The sequence below is a fragment of the Anser brachyrhynchus genome, assembly GCF_964034855.1.
Source record: "Anser brachyrhynchus genome assembly, chromosome: 2".
Lineage (NCBI taxonomy): Eukaryota > Metazoa > Chordata > Aves > Anseriformes > Anatidae > Anser > Anser brachyrhynchus.
In genome coordinates this window covers 160,335,649-160,357,628 of record NC_137695.1, presented here as the reverse complement: position 1 = coordinate 160,357,628, position 21,980 = coordinate 160,335,649, and the positions used below count along the sequence as shown (strand labels likewise).

The following is a 21,980-nucleotide window of genomic DNA, read 5'->3' as shown; positions in this document are numbered from 1 at the left end:
CTCATCCCCAAATACCCAGCCCAATAACTTGCACCCTCTCCCAGCAAAAGGCTTGATAAGAGATGCTTTATTTTTTTTCTCTCCATTGCTTAGATCCTTGCAGCATACGTTGATGGGAAAACAAAACAAAACAAAACAAACACAAAATATTGCCTGATTGTGTCCTGTTTCTAAAAAAAAAACCCATCAGGCTGGAGCGCAGCGCTGCCCTGGTACAGCTGGGCCTGCGCTCTGTAAGGCACTCTAACTTTGCACTTTAAAAGAGGAAAAAAAAACCTTTTTGTTATTAAACCCGCGTGCAGTACTCCTGGAAAGAGGCTGGCCTGAGTTCCTACACGGTAACGAACAAAAAGGACCGCGGAACAGACAGGAAAAGACAGCGAGACTGCCCGCGAGGCTCAGAAACAGGGTCACGGCCTCAGGGTCACAGCCTTCCCCGTCCTTGTGCACCGACGGCCGCGGCTCTCCTGCAACCACCGACTCACCGAAGGGTGGGAGCCTGTGGGAGCTAAACCGGACGGCAGCGTTCCCAAAAAAATACATGTTATTAACCGGGCTTCATTACACTGCATCCCACAGCGCTGAGCCCCCGGCCAGCTTCCCGCTGCCCTGCCAGCACCTGCTTAACCGCAGACGGCTCGTAACTCGCAAAATTTAAACGGTTTAACTTAAAGGACACCTCTTCCCACTCAGGGACCCCTCATCCTTCCCGCTGCCGCGGCAAAGAAAAACGTAAAAAGTGCTCGTTCTTCCGTTTTTGCCCTTGAAGTCGTTGTTGCTGTTTGGCACGGATCTCAGAAGCGGATGCAAAGACGGGACAGCAAGTGGGAGAAGGGACGTTCGAACGCCTCCGAACCCACAGCAATAACGTAGGCTTCACAAAAAGGTGACGGCGTACCTCGTGCTCACCTGCTGTTCCTCTGCTCCATTTTTTTTCCCTAAGTTTGTTCCTACAGAAATACGTGTTTCCGAGCGTATTTGCAGCCCACGGCATCCCCCGTTAACCCCGTGGCGGAAAATAAGGGACGGTGGGTAAAAGTGCCAGAGGTATTAGGGCCGGATAAGGGAAGCGAAGACAGTTCAGGGACCCAGCTTTGGGTGCGGGATCGCATCCCAGACCCCCCCCAAGGAAAACCCTGCTCCTGGCACATCTCAGCCACGCAGCCGCTCCTGCTTCTCTCGCCCCGCGGGTCCCCACGAGGAAGTGCCGCGCAGGGCGAGGCCGCGGGTTTTCCTCTCGGTCTTTGCGGACCCGAGGGTAACTCCTCGAGTTTTGATTCGAGATGCTGGCCCTCGGCGCGGGAGGGAAAGGGCGTGGGGAGGGCCCTGAGGCAGGGCAGAGCTGCCAAGTACCTGCGGAGGAAGGAGGTAGGAAGAAGGAAGGTAGGAATGAGAGAATTTGAGCGTAAAGAGCTCCCGAGTCCAGGCCTGCGGGAAGTACCGACTCTCTCCCGCTAAAGCCCGGCGCGGGATTTACGAACCCAGCCGGGCTCCCGTAGCCAGCCTGACAGCAGACGCCGGGAGAGGTAAGAAGAGGCGAGGAGAGGCAGAAGTGCAAGCTCGGTGCACCCAGGCTCCGGCTGCTTTCACCCGTCGCAGGCTGCGGGGCCACCCCAAGCTCGCGTCCCTGACACCGGCCCCAAGACGGTGTCACTTGTAAAGCGCCATCTTCTTGCTCTGATACATGTACATGTAGGCGTCGCAGAAGAGGCGTTTGGCCACCCCGTCCATGTCCCGGGGCTGCTCCAGCGCCAGCACAGCCAGCGGCAAGTCCAGGTATTTGGCGACTTCGGGGCACAGCGTCACCGTGGGGATGTTGAAGCCGTTCTCATCGCCTAAACCAGGGAAAGGGAGAGAAGCCCAAGTCCAAAGCGTGGCCCAGAGGACGAGTACCCACAGCTCCAGCAGTTACCACCGCACCCGGCGGTAAGTCAAAGCCTCAGCCGGGAGACCTGGGGGCCAGCACGAGGCAGGAGAGGAGCCGCCAGTCCCCGCTGGCTCGGGAAGTCCCCAGCCTGAACGCAGCCAGGGGACGAGAGCGCCAAGAGCAACCCTTGGATATCCCTGGCCCGGTCCCGCTCTTCTCTGGGGTTGGCTCAAATGGATACTGGCGGCACTGGGATCCTAATTCACGTATGGGGGGTCAGAGGAAAGGGCTGTCCTTTGTTACACGGAGCTGCGATTCCCTAGCAGCCTGCATTCCCTCCGAAAACCCCGTGCTCCTTTCGGGCACGGCGCAGAACCTCCCTGACGCTGCCCCGCCGCAGAGCGGCACCCGCGCCGCTCGCCCTACGCCGCGCACCCCCCGCGTGGCCCCCCTCCAAGCGCCAAGCGCCCCCGCGCCGCGTCCTCACCGTGCCTGTCAGCCATGCTGTCGAAGAACATCCAGTGCTCGTTGTCGGGGCCGTATTTAACGAAGGAGACGTAGTGACTGGTCTCAATGCAGAGCACGGCGAAGAGCTCCATCTTCTCGCGGGGGACCCGCTGGCTACCCTGGGGGCTCCGGCACTGAAACTCCTCCGGGACGCGCAGCCTGGTCGGCTTGTGGGCTCTGCGGCGGTAGTGGGAGTGAACCTGAGGGAAGACGGCGGGGTGGCAGCGCTGAGCGGGCAGGGCTGAGCCTGGCCCTGCTGGAAAAAGGAGCGCGCAGGGCTCAGGCCTCCAGTCCGTGCTCTGCTCGTCCGCCTTCCACGCGGCTGGCTCCCGCCCGCGTGCCAGGGAACAGCAACGCGGTGGCAGGCCGACAGCGGGAAGGCGAGAGGGGAGCCCGCTGCCCCCCCCGAGAGGGGCCAGAAAGATGTAACGGTGCTCTCACGAGGCAGCGTGGAGGACCCGGCACCCGGTCTGTGCAGGATCGGTGCTGACTGAGGCTCCGTGTAACGTACGAGGGCTCAGCGCCACGTCCCGCTCACGTGGCTGATTGAGCTGGTGGGACCGAAGCGCAGGAGGGAGCCCCTCTGCGCCCAACCTGACCGCCCGCAGGGGCAGCGAGGGGAACGTGGGCATTTTGGGGGGGGGGGTTTAATCTGCTGTCGGTCACCCCCGGCAGACGTCACGAGCACCTGAAGAGGCTGAATACCTGTTTGGAGCAGGTGCCGCAGAACTGTTTCAGGCCCGTAGGTGCAAATATCTTGTCCTTGAAACACCCTGAGCACTCCAGGGTGGCGACGTCGCCACACACGCAGCACTCCCTGGGACCTGCAGAGGCGAAAGGGGCGAGAGGACGCATCTCCTCTCAGCCTCACCTGGCACCCCTGCAGAACTGAAGCGTTCGGGGGACGGGAATCACACCACGACCCCACCTCAGCTCCTGCTCACAACCCGAAGAGACCGGACCCCGTCTCCCGGCTACCCGCAGTCCCGGACGCCAGCTTTACCACCGCCTAACGACTTACTGTCGAGCAGCAGGTCGGTGATGTCCAGCTCTAAGGAAGGGATGATCTTGCTGAACATTTTGTATTCCTTTCCAAACCGCGGCATTTGGATAATGAAGCAAGACGGGATCTGGAAAAACCAAGGCAAACGAGTCACCGTCCCAGACGAGGCGAATCCCAGAGACTTTTGTCTTTGCACCGCTCCTGGGAGGAAAGGCTTTCCGCTCGGGTTATTCGTGAGAACCGAGAGCAGCAGGGAAAACACGCCCCTCTTCCCAGCTCGAACCCCCTGAGACATCTCTCAGGTTGCAGCCAAGCATCCTGCTGCTCTGCCGTGTTAGGTGTAAGGCGCACCGGATCCACTGGCAGGCACAGGCATGGCGGAGAAAGCAAGAAAGAGGCAGCAGATGGCAACGAAGACGGAAAGGAGCTGGGCTCACCTCCACTAGCTTCTGGTCGTAGGTCAGGAAGGAATGTTCCACTAACTGCTGTACATCGGGAACCACCAGGTCCTCCTGTTTGTCCATAATTATCTGGTAGCAGTAACAGTCCAGCCCCTCGTGGCCTCCGGACCTGCAAGAAGCGGTCACGGGGCTCGTTCACGGGGTGCCGCAAACATCTGAGCTCTCAGGGGACGACTGGTTTTGTCCCGCAAGAGTTTCCGGGCCCAAGGCAGCAAGGGCTGCGAGGTGTAAGGCTGACACGAAGCACTTTTTCCACTCAGAAATACTGAATATGTGTCACGAGAGGAGGGGATGAGCGTCGCTGTCAGTCTCGCTCCCCAACGCAGCGGGACATTCCGCTCCTACGAGCACAACGCGGTTTCCCCTCTCATCTTGATATTAAAGAGATTCCGGTATTTTTAGACAAACTGCTGATGGAGCACGACCAGCAAACTCCTTCTCAAACGAAGGACCTGTTTATAACTGCACGCACAAAACCCGCGGAGCAAGGCTTCAGGCATTCAGAAGGTGAGCTGTGAGCAGCTCTCCCACCAGCCCTGCACCCCTGAACCGGCAGAGAAAGGATTTCCTTCAGCTGCCCCCCTGCAGGGGAGCTGCAGCACAGAGCTCCCTTTGTGCTCAGCCTTTGCGAGCGCTCCACAACGTGAGGCTTGGCTAGCGGCCCCCCAAACGAGCACAGGCATCGAACAATCCCCTTCTATGCTTCCGAGCAGCCCGGTTATTTTGGGCTTCCCCCAGCCTCTCATCCTCTTTGTAGAGTCCCGAGAAACTGGGACTGCATCCACGGGCTCCCTGTCTGAGAGGCTGTAGGATCGGAGCCAGCTTGACAGCCTGGACGCATCCCAAACGCATCCCAGGGCGGTCAGACAGTGCCGGCTCCGCGCTGGAGATGGACTCCACGTTTCTCGAGCCGCTGCTGTCCTTGCCTAAGGCCGGCACGAGTTTTTTCAGCATTTTCCAAAGGTGGCACCTCCAGGGAGAACTTAAAGGTGTCTTTTCCCGGATGGCCCACCCGGGACGAGCCGACAACAAGCAAGATCACGGACCACAGCTAACGGAGAGCAGGAGAGAGCTGAGCACAGATCCCTGAGCTCTGCCTCCGCGGCCCTGCAGAGGAGGTGCAGGTAACACCTGGTGCTTGTGAGGTGAAGAACTCACGAGCCAGGCCTAGGGGAATTGCACCGCTGGGACACGGGTACTTACTGCAGTTTCAGGAGCGGCTCTATCCCCAGGATCTTCTGCATTATGAGGCTGAGGAACTCCTCGGGATCTGGAAGGGCAGAGAAAAGCGCGGGTCACTCCACGGATGTTAATGAGCAGCCAATACCAGGAGTGTGAATTCAGAGAGAAGTCAGGGACGGCTGCAGAAATTCAAGAAACCAAAGAGTAACTAAACCGTCCCCGGCTAAAATAAATACGCAACAGTACAGAACCACAGGTGCTGCTCGGTGACGAGATACCCACTGTGTCTAGAAGAATCAATGCCACTCGTTTGCTATCTGGAAACCCACGGCTTGTTGCACTGACGTTTGGCACAATCTGCTTCGGTGTCATAAGCTACACAGAACTTTGCTGAGCACGGACGGGGACGTAGCAACAGAAATCAGAGAGGCGGGCTCCAGATGCAGGCGTTTTCTGTCTTATTTTAACCAGACTGGTGTCTCTGAGGGACCCCAAGTAACTTATCGGAGCTCAAAAGAGAAATTGATCTTGGCACAACGATAAAACCGCGCTGGATTCTGGCAGGGACGCCAGGGACGGATTTATCAGGGCGAATTCAAAGTATAAAGGTCACGGAAATCTCCCTTATTGAAATTCCGCTCACAGGGTTCGTCCTCTCCCCTCCCGGCAGCAGCTGCCACCAGTTAGGAGGTGGCGGAGAGACCCAGCAACCCTCATCTTTCCAGCAGACAAACGTCGGTTGAGAGGCACGGGGAAGCTCTTGAAAGCTAAAAACGGGCGCGTGAGATGTTTTCACACAAACGAACGGCACAGCTCGCGCGCATCAACGCCCGTGCACGGCCGAAGCGCGCAATTAAGCCGTCAGTTTGGTGCCCGGCTGAGGCAGCACCCACCGAAGCAGCCCAGGGAAGCACGTCACCTTTCTCAGCGTTGGTAAAGCTCGAGCATTTGCCCTTCTCGGTTAACTGCTCCCGAAGGTGCATCACGCTCCGAGCCTTGACGAAGCCGGTCCTAGAAACAAGAAGCGGCCACAGATGATCTCTCCGGTGCGCTGAAAAACCCCAGCGCCACAGAAGGTGCCAGGGTTGTCTTTCTGCGGGCAGCGCAGCCCCAAGGAGGGCGCTAATGTCTTAGCCTTACGCAGATGCAGCGCTGCGTGCCTCTCCCACGCCTAGCAAGGGAGGAGGAGGAAAAAACTGCTGTCTTTAATAAAAGGTCCAGAGAACTCGGCTCTCACGCCGTGGTTTGTCCCCATCCACCCTGGCACTGCATGCCGCCTTTGGGGCTGTTGATGAAAGCAATGCCGTCGCTTCAGCAGGTCCAGGGTTTCCCCGCAGAGGTGGTCTCAGGGCCAGGAACCCCCCCCCTTTAGTCCTTCCACCAAGAAGTGCAGCTCGCAGGGCTTCCTTCGGAGCGGGGGGAGCTCGCACGCGTGCAGTGAAGCGCTGCGACAGCATTGCAGCGAGGGGAAGGGAACAACCGGAAGAGCTGGGGTATTCCCTCGTGCCATACTCACTTTCGGAGGGGATTAACGATCTCCTCCCGCAGGATGTCCTGCACGTTCCTGTCACACAGCGTGAAAGGCGTGAAGAGCATGGAGTCCAGCACGGACGTGCAGGAGAAGAGGCTGGGAAGAGAGCAGAGGGCCGGGTAAGTCCGACGGGTTTGCAGCAGCAGTCAGAACCAAACCCCTGTGCCCAGCGACAGGCGGTGGCTTTTAATTTCCGACAATCCACGCACGCCGATTACAGAGGGGTGAGTGTGACAGCGCACCTCCGCAGCGAGATAAACCAGATCTGCCTTAACGAACGCTCGCTGTAAGCAAGGAAGCAGCTCGGAGAGAATGAAAGCTCGTACTTTGCAGCCAAAACCGCTCAGGGGGGGCACCACTGAGTCTTTTCGGCTCCAAAACACTGCCGCACAGCGAAAGCTGGGCCTTCCCGGATGGTTTCTGTGAAATATGCTGCCAGCCACTGCCTCCTCCGGTGACGGAATCAGCACGGTCCAGTTCGGAGAGCTACGACATCTCACCACCCTGCCTGACAGACACGCGGTGCCTTAGGCACTCACGAGGGTGCCTCAGTGCCCGAGAACCTCAGAGGTTAGGAAGGAGAGCAGGAGGCAGCACGCCTCGAGGCCGCATCCCCACGCAGCTATTTTCTGGTCCGCGCTAAATTTCCAGCCACCCGGGGGGGGGTCCTGGGAAGCGCTGCGGCGCGGGGCTCTGCCCAAACACGAAGCGATTGCTCGAGAAAACGCCGCCGCCGCCGCCCGAGCGGGCCCCTACCTGAAGAGAGCCGCGTCCACGTAGCAGGAGTTGCAGTGCCCTTGGATCCCTTTCATCCGCCCTCGCAGGACGGACACCGCTTCCTCATCCCTGAGGGGAGGAAAACTGATGGGAGCGTGGGGGAGAGCTTCGCGCCCGCCTGCAAGAGAAGCGACACAAGCGGCCCCCCTTTAGCCTCCCACCTCGCCGGGGTCCATCCTGCCCTACCCCAGCGCCCCGAAGGCCTGCTCGGAGGCCAGCGCAGCGCCGCTCTGCGCCGCTCCCGCCGGGACCGAACCGCGCTGGGACGGAAATCGGTCTCTTCGGTCGTTCGGCTGCTGGAAACGGGGACGAAACCTGCCCTTCCTCCCCGGAGCCAGGCCCCAGCGACCCACACCGCCTCTGCCACCGCTACGCCGAGCACGACGAGGACGGAAAGACAGGCAGGCTGGCGCTGCGCTACATGCAAGCTCTTAGGAAAGAGCTTTAAAGTGTCCTGCATCATTTTAAATCCTTTAAAACGGCCCACGTCCCACCAGCCACCCTAGAAGGTTAAAGTCGATTTCTCAGTCTGGTGTTTTTTGGTTTCTTCAGCGTTGTCCCCTTACAATCCCATCTCCTCTTTTCAGCAGGTCCTTAAGACAATCCTCCCTGTCCTTGTCCCTTGTTTCTGGGCAATCCCTACAGGAATCCTGTCTTTTTATTTACAGTGATCTCATTTACAACCTCTCAGCGGCTAGTTCATGTCGTCTCCTCTGCTTTGGAGGCATCTCTTCCTATTTAAATGACAGCGCTGACCTGTTCTTTCCTCTGTCTTCTTGTCAACACGTTAGCACATCGAACTCTACATTAAAATGGGTTTAATACTCCCGCTTCCCAAACTTCCCTTTATTTCTCAGCCCCCAGGTACCATTACCTCCTGGCAGCCCGGCCCCAGGCCCGATTTACCCCCTCCTGCTCTCCACAGCCACGTGCACAGGCTGCGTTCACGCAACGCTTGACGGACGGCACCGTGGCTAGGCCCTACAGCTCTAACACTTGCCCGTGTTCAGGTCTCAGTAACACAAGACCTTTTCTTCTGCCTTGAGAGCCACGGGAAGAGCCCTAGCCTACCTGCAGCGCTCACAACGCCACGCAAAGGCTTGCTTTGGGCCTCTCTGTGATCCTATGACATGTCAGGAAGCGACAGCAGAAGCGTTTGGATTGGAAGGGACCTTAAAGATCGTCCAATTCCAACCAGCCTCCCTGCTCCCACACACCCGTGCCACAGAAGCCTCATTTTTAGGGCTACCCTCAACACGTTGCCCTACATCCAATGCTTCAGCCCACGGAGTTCCAGCCTCTCTTATCCTGACGTTGAACTCCTTCCCACCTCTCACACCCGCGGGGCGTCCCCTACGAAGGCCCCTACGGCGACCTCACCGTCCCTAAAACCAGGAACGCTGCAAGGAAACAACGAGGATGAAACCGCTGGCCAAGACACCGCACGCACGGCCCCTCCGTAGCCTGCTTCGTCCCAGCACGGCACCGTGCCCCCTCTCCCAGCGAACTTACCGTCGTCCACGAGGTTCAGGTCGCCGCCGCGCGAGCACTGGAAGCGAACGTCAGGCTGGCAGGACTGCAGCTTCACAAAGAGGCCACGCTTCGGAGCGCAGTGGAAGTAGTATTTGCCCAGCCATTCGCCGGCGGTGACCCCCTTATCTTCATCCTGGGGGAAAAAAAAAAAAAAAACATTGAGGGGTAACACGAGAGCGGGTTTTATATGAGGCAGGTGCGATTTCCCACAAGGCCGTTTAAGATTTTAAGAGGCGCGTACAAGTTTGGGCCTGGCTCGCTGGCTGTTTTCACTCGCTCTGGTTATATTTTAAACCTATTGACCCCACGTGCAGGATTCGCGATTATTCTGCCCCACGCTCCAGTAACTGCTCCCGAAGGCAGCGAACAAGGGGGTGCGCAGCCCTCCCTGCGCCAACCCACCCAATTCACTCGGGATCAGGTGTGCTTGCCCTCCCAGCCCAAACTCTGACACGTCAGAGGCCCGGCTCTGCTCCAGCTGCGAGGCACAGTCACGAGCTGAAGGTCTCCAGAGAGAAGAGCGACCAAGATTTGCGTGTTTCGGTTCGCAGCCTCACAGCAGGAAATACTTCGAGAATATCCCGAGCTGGAAGGGACCCCTGAGGACCACCGAGTCCGACGCCGTTTGCTCCTTACCAGTTCAACTCCTGCCATTTTGTGCTTGATCTGGGGCAGGTACCCGAGCCAGCGGATGATTCCAAACACCTGATTTCCCTTGTCCAAGGTGATCTGGACCATGGAGTTCACCTCCAAGGGGGGGTTCCCACTCTCGCCCTCCTCGCCGCTCTCGCTCGCCTGCCTTTTCATCTGCTTCGAGTGTCCCAAGCCCACGTCGGATTCGAACGTTGAAAAAACACCTGGGAGGCGAGGCAGTACGCCGGGAGAGACAGGAAGGCAACGCTTAATGACAGGCACCTCTGCGTCTCGTCGCTGTCCCCCTAAGAGCAGGTCCATTTTGAAATTACAGGCCCGACGCACAAGCACAAAGCCGATCGCCCGGGCCGCGAGGTGTAACTCTCAGGAAGCGTTTCGCTGACACGGCCAAGCTGGTCTAACAGCTTGCTGAGGCCGAGGGGAGGCGATTCCACCCCTCGTTTCCTTGCTCCCTCCAGCCCCGGAGCTAATGCAGCCCTTGGCAGAGCCGTTTCGGGCTACCAAAATGGCGGAGGGGCGTCTCCAGGTTATTTTTCCTGCCTTTAGTGAGATTAACCAACGGGAAGTCCAACGACAGCTCCCCTTGGTCCGGCCCTGACTTCTGCACAGCGTTTCTTGACGTCAACAGAGAGCCCCACTGATCTGGTGGCTTGCCCAGTGACTCACGGCGCCACTGCCAGCGTCTGTGCCTTCCTGGGATCGTTTGGCGTCAGCACGAGGCCATGCTCCACCTTCTCCAGCTAAATTAAAGACTCTTTAGCCCGTGGAGCTTTCTGTCCCAGGAAATACTTATGTGCTGCGACCAGAACCTCTCTTCTTCTTCCCGATGAACGGGAGGCTCAGCTCCAGGTGCCCAATGCAAAGCACGCTGTGACGAACTTGAGATGTTTCTACGGACCTTCCGAGCCTCCCGATTTAATTAGTTTGGGCTAGGGGAAGTTTTTTTGGACCCTCAGCTCACGGGTAACCCGCAGAGAGGAGCTAAACGCTGCCTCCATAAGAACACGCACGGTGTAGACACGCCTGACGACGACCTACTTTGAGAGAGCAGGTTTTCCTTCACGACGGAGTCCATGGGGATTTCTCTGAAGATGTCGGTCGTTCCTTCTTCTTCCTGAAAGGCGCAAAGAACACATCGGCGAAGCGGTTGGAACACGAACCAATTTTTCAAACGGGCCCGAAGAGCCTGCACGCAACCCCGCGTCCCTTTTGGACCTTGCTTCCACTCCTCTTTAAGGCCTCGCTATTACACAATTTAAAACGAGCAGGGGAAAAAAAAAAAAACAAACACAAAAGATAAAGAGGAAAAGGCAGCAAGGCTGCTCTTACCGGGCAAACCTTGACGAACCACTGGGATCCCTCCCTGTAAACCGCCATCGCTATTCCTTTCGTCAGGACCTCGTCCACGTAGAAGCTAACCGCGTCTCCCACCTTCACGGGCACCGCCTCCTCCGCGTCCAGTTTGGGCTTCTGCTTCCCGTAGCCGTCACCCGGGGCGGGAGTGAACTGCACTCTGCTGAGGGGCAGGAAGATCCCGCAGCCTGGCTTACACTTGAAATATTCGGTGCCGTGGTAAGATCCGTCGCTGCGCCCTCGGTTTTCCCCCTCGCCCTGAAAAGACGCCAGAAAGGCTCGTCGCGTCGACCAACGGGAGGGGGCAAAGCGGCAGGCTTTCTTTTTTTGTTTTTTTTTTGCCCGCTCACCTGCAACTCCACGCCGAAGAAAACCGGGGACAAGGCAGCCGAGGCGCTTTTGTGAATGCTCCCGACGTAGCGGACGACGCCAGGGAAGTGCTGCCGGTCGATCTCCGCCGTCACCTTCTGGCCTGGCACGGCTTGCAGGGCCGCCTCGAGGCTCAGCCTCTCCAGGAAGCAGTCCAAGCGCTCGCTGGGGCCGCCGATGCCCAGGAGGAGGGCGGCCACCTCCTTGCGCACCGGCTGCAGGATCTCCACGTTGACGGTGACGGTGGAGCCGTCGTCCAGCATGACGACTTTGAGGAAACGAGCCGAGGGCCGGTCGGCGAAGCTGCGCAGGTAGCTCCTCTCGCTGCAGAAGCACATGTTGCCGGATTTGAAGTACTTGCTGCCGTAGGCACAGTCTTCCGTCAGGATGTAGTAGCAGTTGCCGTCCCCCACCGAAGGCAGGAGGCTCATCGTCGTTGCCCTGAGTTGCGGGAAACAAAGAGAGCCACGTTAGGGACGACACGCGGGCGCTGCTGGAGGTTAACGTCGGGTTGGAAGAGGTTTCGGGAGGCCTCGACCCCAGCCCTGCGCTCAGGCAGCTTCCTCGAGCCCTCGTCCGTCTGAATTTTTGAGTACCCTCACCGACAGGAGACTGCGCAGCCCGTCTTGTTCTTAGTTCCAGCACCGGACCGCCCTCCCGGCGAGGAAACATCCCTCCGAACCTACCCCCAAATTCCCCCCCGTTCCTTCTCGTCCCCTCCCCGCGCACCCGCGGGACGTCGGGCTGATTAGGGAAGCTGAGGCGATTCCAGATAAGAAAGGGTTAAGAATGTAACTATTAAAGGAGAACAGAACATTAGGTGTAGGGCAGGAAACAGATGTACGGACAATGTATCTCAAAATAGGACATATACAGGCAATATATCTCGAACAAGACATTGGAATCCAAGATAAGAAAATAATGAGCAGAAGATTCGAAGAAAAAACAGTCCTTGCGGTTAGGAAGAAAGCTAATTCAGCAGAATCCTGACCAAGGGTGAAAAGTACACTGTGAGGAAGACTTATGGCCTTCCTCTCTGAGACCACCGACCACAGCTCGACGACCCCTGCCCAAGACCACTGAGAGGATCTGCGCAGGCGCAGGACACAAAAAACTGATTAGCATGAGAAGCGAGAGTAGGCGGGGTTAGATAATGAATATGTATAGGCGTTAATAAAATATTAATCACTGTGATGTATAAATTTGGGACGGCTTTTCACTTCGGGATGCACGATAGGCGGAAAGATCCCCCGTGCATCCGGCGCCGTCAATAAAGAATAAATCACTTAAAGAAATTGGATTTATGATCTTTGAATCAATCTGGCACCCCAGATGGGACTTCTTCTCTGTCGGACCGCAGGACCCGCTGGGAACAGGACTCCCTAGGGTACCCCCGGGATTTCCCGGAGGGACTCCTCGACTCAACGGATCACTGCGGAGGCAGACACGGACCCCATCACTGTAAGTGATTATATTCTTTATTTTGGTTTATTTGGTTGACCGGTCAATTGGGGTCGTCTGTAAGTCAGAAAGTAAAAGTTTTCTGCAGGACGGCATTTGGTTTTTTTGGAAAGCACTCAGTTGCTGTTGGGAAACAAGTAACCTTTGCATGCGAGGTTGGTATTACGTTGTGTTTAAATGTGGAACTTGACCTTGGCTATTGTCTTTGGGATTTTGATTGTACTCTTTATAACGTTACTAGGATCTTGGTGTTATTGTGGAAAGCTGCCGGCTTGTATTGTGTAACAAGAAACATTCTGAACTGTAACATGGGGGGGCAGCAGAGTAGTGGGATTCCAAAGAAAAGCCCGTTGGGATGTATCTTGAGTCATTGGAAAGATATAGGGGGATCCCCCGGTGGAACTGAAAATAAGAAAACGTTGATAAAATATTGTAATCAATGGTGGCCACTTTATAAGTTGGATTGTGAGGAAAAATGGCCACTGAATGGAACCTTAAATTATAATACTTTACTACAGTTAATGTTGTTTCTAAGGAGAGAAGGAAAGTGGGATGAGGTGTCATACGCAGATATGTTTTTCACTTTGAGAAACCACCCGGAATGGCAGAAGGAGTGTGGAATTAACTTAGCCCCACAGGATCCTTTGATCCTGGCAATAGAAAAGGATATGAAGAAGGAAGGGGCAGGAAAAAATGAAAAGATGTTGTTCGGCATGCAGTATCGGGCAGAGATGTTTGAAATTGAATGAGTCAGAGGAGAGAATGGAGGATTATGTCCTCCCGCCCCAGATAACAGAACGAGGCGTGGGGGCGAGCCCAGGAAACGGCAGAATAGATAAGAAAAATGAGAGTTGGGGGAATGGAGACTTTACCCCGATCACGGCTCGAACCCGAAGTAAGGTCGGGCCCGTTATTCAAGCCCCGTTACGACAGGCTATGGGGGCTAACGGACCAGCTCGGATAAAAGTACCTTTCACAACTGCTGAGTTAGATTCATGGAAGGAAGCTGTGAAAGGATACCGGGATGATCCAGAATCAGTGGCCCGGAGGTTTGAGCTGATTGTAAAGAATTTAGATCCCGATTGGAAAGATATAGAGATAATGCTGGCAGCATTATCGGAAACTGGAAAAGCAACTGGTAATTAAGAATGCACAAACTCAAGTACAGACCCAGGTAACGTCAGTTTTACCTGGAACTGTGGAGGTATATGTGCCCAGAGTGGACCCAAACTGGGACTATAATGATGAGGGTGATTATAGGTTATTAAAAAGATATCAGGAATGGATTAGGATCGCCTTGGAAAGTGCGATACCAAAGTCTGTAAACTGGTCTAGGTTATATACCATAAAACAGGGGCAAACTGAGACCCCGTCAGAATTTCTCGATCGACTAAGGACAGCAATGCAAAAATTTACAACGATAGACCCCTCTTCTGAGGAAGGTAAAGTCCAGCTAGTATCATTGTTCTTGGGTCAGTCTGCGGACGATATAAGGCGGAAGCTTCAGAAAATGAAAGAGCCGGATGTGAGAGATTTAGAAAGGCTGGTGGAAGAGGCATGGAGGGTATTTAGGAATCGAGAAGGGAATGAGAAACAAAGGCTGGGTAGGGCTATTGCTGCGGCAACTGTTGCAGCCTTACAGAGGCAAGAAGAACCTTTTCGGGGAAAAGGAAGAGGGAATGGGATAAGGGGAAGGTCAGTAAAGCCTCCCCTGAGACCGAATCAGTGTGCATATTGTAGGGAAGTGGGTCATTGGAGAAGGGAATGTCCGAAACAACGGGAGAAGAACAGGTTGATGGTAGCTAGTGTATCTCCCGACCAATGAAGTGGACCGGGGGATTCTACCCTAGCAGATCCGCTGGTTAAAATTAAGCTAGGGAAATCAGGACAGGAAGTGGAGTTTTTAATTGACACAGGAGCGACTTATTCTGTGTTAAACCAGAAATTGATACCAGAGGATGAGGATTTTGTGACGGTGATAGGAGCTACAGGCCAGCACGAGAAAGCCTTTTTCCTAAGGCCTTTAAAATATAAGTTAGGGAAACAGATGGGAATACATAGGTTTTTATATTTACCAGGATCCCCGAAGTCTTTGCTGGGGCGAGATTTACTAGAACAATTAGAAGCGGAAATTGTCTTTGAAAAAGGGAAGGTGGGGTTAAAGGTGAGAGAAGAAAAGCTGATAACTGCGCTAAGCTTAACGCTGATACAAGCAGACCCCATCGGTAAAGTACCTTCGGAGATTTTAGACCAAGTTTACCCAGGAGTCTGGGCTACTGACATCCCTGGGCGAGCCAAAAATGCAGCCCCGATAGTGGTGAGATTAAAGCCAGGGGAAAGGCCAGTTAAGATTAAGCAATATCCCCTAAGATTAGAAGACAGGAAGGAATTAAGGGGATAGTGGATAAGTTTTTAAAACATGGACTGCTGGTTGAGTGTGAATCTGAATATAATACTCCTATACTACCAATTAAGAAGCCAGATGGGAAGAACTGTAGATTAGTGCAGGATTTAAGAGCTATAAATAAGATCACTGAAGATATACACCCTGTGGTAGCCAACCCGTACACATTACTGACTAAATTAAAAGATAATTTAGTTTGGTTTACCGTACTGGATTTAAAAGATGCCTTCTTCTGCCTGACTTTAGCCCCAGAAAGTCAGAAGCTTTTTGCTTTTGAATGGGAAAATCCAGACTCAGGACGAAAGGCTCAATTGACCTGGACCGTATTGCCGCAGGGATTCAAAAACAGCCCCACGATTTTTGGGAATCAACTAGCAAAAGAGCTTGAGGTTTGGGAGGCCCCAAACACCGAAGGAGTTCTGCTGCAATACGTTGATGACCTTTTGATAGCCACTGAGAATAGGAGCAGCTGCATGCAATGGACGATAAGTCTCCTTAATTTTCTGGGTTTGAATGGGTATCGAGTCTCTCAACAGAAGGCTCAGCTGATTCAGTCACGTGTAACTTACTTGGGGTTTGAGATTTCAGGGGGACAAAGGGAGTTAGGAACAGAACGGAAAGAAACTATCTGCCGTACCCCAGAACCACAGACCATTAAGGAATTACGAACTTTTCTAGGGATGACAGGTTGGTGCCGTCTATGGATTAATAATTATGGACTAATTGTAAAACCCCTATATGACCTCATCAAGAATAACCAATCAAGATTGGTCTGGACGGGGGAAGCACGGGCTGCCTTTAAGAAGCTTAAATTGGAGTTAATGCGAGCACCAGCTTTGGGTCTACCGGACTTGTCTAAACCCTTTTGGTTGTACTCCTATGAGAGACAAGGGATGGCTCTGGGGGTGCTGGCACAGAAGCTGGGCCCCTACAGGAGAGCTGTGGCCTACTTCTCTAAACAACTGGATGAAGTAAGTAAAGGTTGGCCGGGTTGCCTTCGAGCGGTGGCCGCTGTCATCATGAATATACAGGAGGCTCGGAAGTTCACTATGGGACAGAAGATAACCGTGCTGGTATCACACACTGTCTCGGCAGTCTTGGAGCAGAAAGGGGCACACTGGTTATCCCCTCAAAGATTTTTAAAATACCAAGCAATACTGGTGGAGCAAGATGACGTAGAAATTGTGGTTACTAACATTGTGAACCCAGCTTCTTTCCTTAGTAACGCTCCTGACGAGCCAGTGGTCCACGATTGTATCGAAACTATGGAAACTGTGTATTCTAGCCGACCAGATCTCAAGGAGGAGCCCTTGGAAGACGCGGACGAATCATGGTATACTGATGGAAGCAGCTTTGTGAAACAAGGACAACGCAAAGCAGGGTATGCGGTGACGACCACTCAACAGGTAATTGAGTCGAAACCATTACCCCCTGGGACGTCTGCTCAGAAAGCAGAAATAATTGCCCTTACGCGGGCATTGGAACTAGCAGCAGGAAAGAAAGTAAATATCTGGACAGACTCTAAGTATGCATTTGGTGTGGTGCATGCACATGGGGCTATCTGGAAGGAACGAGGATTATTAACGGCCCAAGGAAAACAAATAAAATATGCTGAGGAGATTTTGAAGTTGTTGGAAGCGGTAAAGCACCCAGAGAAGGTGGCTGTTATACATTGCCGGGGACACCAAAAAGGAACCGCTGACTTCGAGGTAGGGAACCGATTGGCTGACCAAGAAGCAAAAAGGGTGGCCGGATTGGCTGAGGCAGAAGCGCTCACTTTAATACCAGACGGTAAAATACAAACTTTAGGTGAAGGACAGGAACCTAGGTACACACAGGAAGATCAAAAGTTAATTGGGGACCTGGGAGGAAAAGCAAGGAGTGATGGATGGGTATACCTGAAAGATAATAGGGTTGTACTACCCTCTAATTTAATATGGCCTATGGTCATGGCAGAACATAATAAGACTCATTGGGGAGCAGACACCTTATATAAAAATCTGAGTCGAGTCTTGGTGGGAAGAAATCTGTATACTACGGTAAAACAAGTAACCCAGCAATGCAGTATTTGTTTGCATCATAACCCTAATACAGAAAATAGGGTAAAGTTCGGAATAATCAGTAAAGGAAACTATCCAGGACAACAATGGCAGATAGATTTTTCAGAACTGCCAAGAAAAGGGGGGTATCGATACTTGTTGGTTTTGACAGATACTTTTTCCGGGTGGCCGGAGGCTTTTCCCTGTCGAACCAACAAGGCAAGAGAAGTGGTTAAGGTTTTACTGAATGAGATAATACCGCGTTTCGGAATTCCGGCAGCAATGTCCTCGGATAGAGGCTCTCATTTTTGTGCGCAAATAGTTCAAGAAGTAAGTAAGGTCTTAGGGGTAGACTGGCAACTCCATACCCCTTACAGACCACAGGCAAGCGGACAAGTGGAAAAGATGAATCATCTAATCAAACAACAAATAGCCAAAATAGGACAAGAGACTAATTTATCATGGCCTCAGTCTCTCCCTTTGGCTTTACTTAGAATTAGAGTAAAACCACGGACAAAGGAAAATCTAAGCCCTTTTGAAATATTATACGGAAGACCCTATCAGTTTTTGTTCAGCGGGGAGGACCTGACGCAACTGGGGTCGGGATACTTGTGTAATTATTTAATAGGACTCCAAAAACAGTTGGATCAAATATCTAAAGTTGTCTCAGGAACCAGGGCTAGAGGGCTGGACCAACCAATCCACCCCTTTAAACCTGGGGATTATGTGTATGTAAAAGCATTTGCAGGTCGCCCTTTGGAAGAAAAGTGGACGGGACCATACCAGGTGCTGCTGACAACACATACCGCCATCAAGATTAAGGAGCAAACGGCCTGGATCCATTATTCGAGAGTGAAGAAAGCTCCAAAAGCCCCCTGGAAAGTAACGCTGGGTGACGGTGAACTGAAACTAAAGTTCAGTCAAGCAAAATGAAGACACTATGGTCAGGAGTATTTAGTAATGTAGCTAGCAGAAATTTAGTTAACAGAATTGTTTTATTTCTGTGGCTTATAGTTGCAATTGTGATTCAAGAACTGGAAGGTGCTTCTATGATGATAGAGAATGGTGGGTGGCCTTGGTCTGAAGCCGTAACCACAGAGGATAAGAGCATTAATGGAAAGTTAGCTGTTGTGGTTATTTGGCGAACAAATGGTGATCATTTCTCAAGCGTGTTGAATTGCTAATACAAATTAACATCTCAGCAGTTCAACCAGCCTGTTCTCCTTTCCTCCCATATGTAGTAAGGAACACAGGCCAACAACAATCTGGAACACAAAACTAAAACAGCCCCTGCAATCATCCTTACTGGCATTGGGAACTAGCCAATGGCAAGTTTCAAAGGTGTTACCAATATGGGAAAAGGCTGAAGACCAGGACCACAGACTAATAATAGATGCACTTAGTATGGCCCAAGATAATGTATCCTTAGCTCTTAGTTGTATACAGGTACAGTTATGGATGCAGGCAACGGCTGCCTTGATCATTAGGGAAGGAAGTGAAGGCATTTTTCCGGCTGAAGTCCGAAAGATTGTTTGGGACAATGCCAATGATTTTGAAAAGAAGTTCCAATCTTGGTGGACTCTGGTAAATTTTACCTATGATCCCATTATTAACATGGCTACTGCCTTTGTGCTTACTATACGTAATGCTACAGTTTATGTTATCCACCCCATTGTTGCACTAGGGTTAAATCATGAGGAAACAGTGCTCTATCCTTCGGAGCATAGAACTTGGGCCCGGATGAAGAACGGGAAATGGCAGTCTGTGAATCTAGAATCATGTGTTACCCGGGAACAACAAGGATTTATTTGTGAGAGCAACACAATTGATGCTCAGGATGTCTGTCTTGACACTGAGCAAGGTGTTTGCCACTTTGAAATTCATCCAAATACTAGTCAAAAGACGGTGCTTGTATATATTGGTCAAGGCTGTGTGTGTTTAAGAACTGCTTGTGCTTTTGTAGAAGTAGATAAGGAAAACATAACTCTACCTAGCAAAAATCACTCTAACTTTTGTATTTGTAACTTTGTTAGAATCATCGGGTGTGATTTTTTATATTCAGCACCAGTGGTATCCCACCAGTTGATCAAGTCCAACAACACAATGTATCACAAGTTATTACCCACACCTATTGGGATGAACCTCACGCTAGTGAAGCAATTACTTAAACACCAAGACCTGATCAAAATTTTAAAAGGCATTCAGGAAGATGGAGAGAAGACTTTAATCACTGTCCACCATGATACAAAAGAAATAAACAGAGTTTTGCAAAGAGTAAAACAAGACACAGATCATAGCTGGTGGGACAAACTCTTTGGATGGTCGCCAACTGCAACTGGGATTTTGAACACATTGTGTCACCCAATTATTGTTCTATTGATGTTAGTTGGTATAAGTTTAATATTGTCTTTTGTAATACTTGTTTGGAATTGGAAATTGTTACAACGAATGGCAATATTAGCTTCCCTGACGAAAGTACATGGCAAGGTATTGAGAGATACATATCGTAGAGGCTGGGAAGAAGAATTTTTGTATTCGGAAAGGTCTCTACCGACATAGAGGAAATATAGAAACAAACAAAGGTTCTGTATAAGATTAGTAAGGATAACATTTCATGGGGCTTTGAGGAAATATGGAATAAGTTAACCTCATGGTTACCCAACTTTCAATAGTTAGAACAAGTTTTTACTGATCTGGTTATGTTATTGGTAGTAGGAATATTTGTATGTATGTTACTGCGATACTGCTAATGATAAGGGCATGCAATGCAAAAGAATTTGCATGGGGAAAAGAAAAGGGGGGATTGATTAGGGAAGCTGAGGCGATTCCAGATAAGAAAGGGTTAAGAATGTAACTATTAAAGGAGAACAGAACATTAGGTGTAGGGCAGGAAACAGATGTACGGACAATGTATCTCAAAATAGGACATATACAGGCAATATATCTCGAACAAGACATTGGAATCCAAGATAAGAAAATAATGAGCAGAAGATTCGAAGAAAAAACAGTCCTTGCGGTTAGGAAGAAAGCTAATTCAGCAGAATCCTGACCAAGGGTGAAAAGTACACTGTGAGGAAGACTTATGGCCTTCCTCTCTGAGACCACCGACCACAGCTCGACGACCCCTGCCCAAGACCACTGAGAGGATCTGCGCAGGCGCAGGACACAAAAAACTGATTAGCATGAGAAGCGAGAGTAGGCGGGGTTAGATAATGAATATGTATAGGCGTTAATAAAATATTAATCACTGTGATGTATAAATTTGGGACGGCTTTTCACTTCGGGATGCACGATAGGCGGAAAGATCCCCCGTGCATCCGGCGCCGTCAATAAAGAATAAATCACTTAAAGAAATTGGATTTATGATCTTTGAATCAGGGCTCATCGTGTTGTTAAGCCCTGCCTTCTCCTGCAGCTTGCTCGCAGGTAAACGGGCGAGCTTCTGCCTCTTTAAAATCCCCCCCCCCCAAAAAAAGCCACTTCTGGTCTGCGAACGGAGCTCCTCAGCGCTGCCTTACCGCAGGCAAATACTGCGACCGCACGCAGAGCGTGGAAACCACCTCGGTACTACCTTAGGATCCCCAAGATCGCCGCTTGAAAAGCAAACACGTCTAGATTAATGAAATATCTGGGGTAATAAAGCACATTTTTGCCCACAGCTTTTCAGCCAAGTCCGTCGCATTCATGTAATTGACCCCTCTCCGCTTCCCAGCCGACTGACGGCAGATAGAAACGGGACCCAGGCTTCTTGTTCTAACATTAAAAGGGACGTTAAAAGGGACGTTAAAAGGGACGTTAAAAGGGACGTTAAAAGTTCTTAAAACTTCAAAGCGGAGGGAGGAGGAATCAAGCAGCTGCGTTAAGGGAAGTGGAAGCACTCGCCGCGGCAGGAAACGTGAAGACAGAAAAATAAACGAGAGGGGCTGCAGGCAGAGCCGGAGCTCGGCACCGCTGGGCACCGGGCAAGAGACTCTGGAAGTATTAGGGGAAAAAAAAAAAATCCCCACTCGCGTTGAAAAATCCCCCGATGCCCGCTCGCATCCCGGAGGTTTCCTGCTGGTTTGCGCCCCGGGGGGACGTCCCCCTTTCTCTCCTATTTCCTCGCCTTCGCAGGCGGGGAGGTGGCTGAGATCTACTGTCCCCAAGCGTCCCCTCTGCCATCCCCATGTCCCCAGGGGTCGCCTCTTTCACCCACCTGCCCTGCAGGGACACCTCTGCCACCCTGCTGCCCCCAAGGGTCCCCTCTTTCACCCACCTGCCCCCGGGGACCCCTCTGTCCCCTGCAGCTCCCAAGGGTCCCCTGTGACCCTCTGCTGTCCCCAGGGGTCCCCTGTCCCCCTGCTGTCCCCAGGGCCCCCCTCTGCCCCTCTACTGTCCCCAAGGGCCCCCCTCTGCCACCCACCTGTCCCCAAGGGCCCCCTCTTTCACACTCCTGTCCCCAATGGTCCCCTGTCCCCTTATTGCCCCCAGGGACCCCCTCTGCCCCTCTGCTGTCCCCAAGGGTCCCCTCTGCCATCCCCATGTCCCCAGGGGCCCCCTCTTTCACCCACCTGCCCTCCAGGGACACCTCTGTCCCCTGCTGCCCCCAAGGGCCCCCCTCTGCCACCCCCATGTCCCCAAGGCCCCCCCCTCTGCCACCCCAATGTCCCCAAGGGCCCCCCTCTGCCACCCCCATTTCTCCAGGGCCCCCCCTCTGTCCCCCTGCTGTCCCCAAGGCCCCCCCCCTGCCACCCCAATGTTCCCAAGGCCCCCCCCCGCCACCCCCCCTGTCCCCAGGGGTCCCCTCAGCCCCTCCGGGGGCGCCTCAGGGCGGCCCCAGCGATGCCGCCCGGTGTCCCC

The 21,980-nt window shown here is 52.9% G+C and overlaps 1 protein-coding gene and 1 long non-coding RNA gene across 2 annotated transcripts; one reads left to right on the top strand and one right to left on the bottom strand.

Annotated features, from left to right (window-relative positions):
* Positions 1–49: 49 nt before the first annotated feature.
* LOC308190552 (ubiquitin carboxyl-terminal hydrolase CYLD-like) lies at positions 50–11,678 on the bottom strand. Its single transcript, XM_080582124.1, has 14 exons — positions 11,219–11,678; positions 10,845–11,126; positions 10,554–10,629; positions 9,498–9,718; positions 8,841–8,994; positions 7,308–7,446; positions 6,537–6,647; positions 5,940–6,031; positions 5,042–5,108; positions 3,815–3,947; positions 3,396–3,504; positions 3,080–3,198; positions 2,355–2,574; positions 50–1,835 (listed from the first exon to the last, which is right to left on the bottom strand). The coding sequence occupies exons 1-14, from the start codon at positions 11,666–11,668 to the stop codon at positions 1,651–1,653; spliced, it is 2,358 nt and encodes a 785-aa protein (XP_080438250.1). The 5' UTR covers positions 11,669–11,678; the 3' UTR covers positions 50–1,650.
* Positions 11,679–11,984: 306 nt separating this feature from the next.
* LOC308190555 lies at positions 11,985–20,495 on the top strand. Its single transcript, XR_013947318.1, has 2 exons — positions 11,985–12,853; positions 17,881–20,495. It is a non-coding gene; the product is annotated as an uncharacterized lncRNA (long non-coding RNA).
* The last annotated feature ends 1,485 nt before the right edge of the window (positions 20,496–21,980 follow it).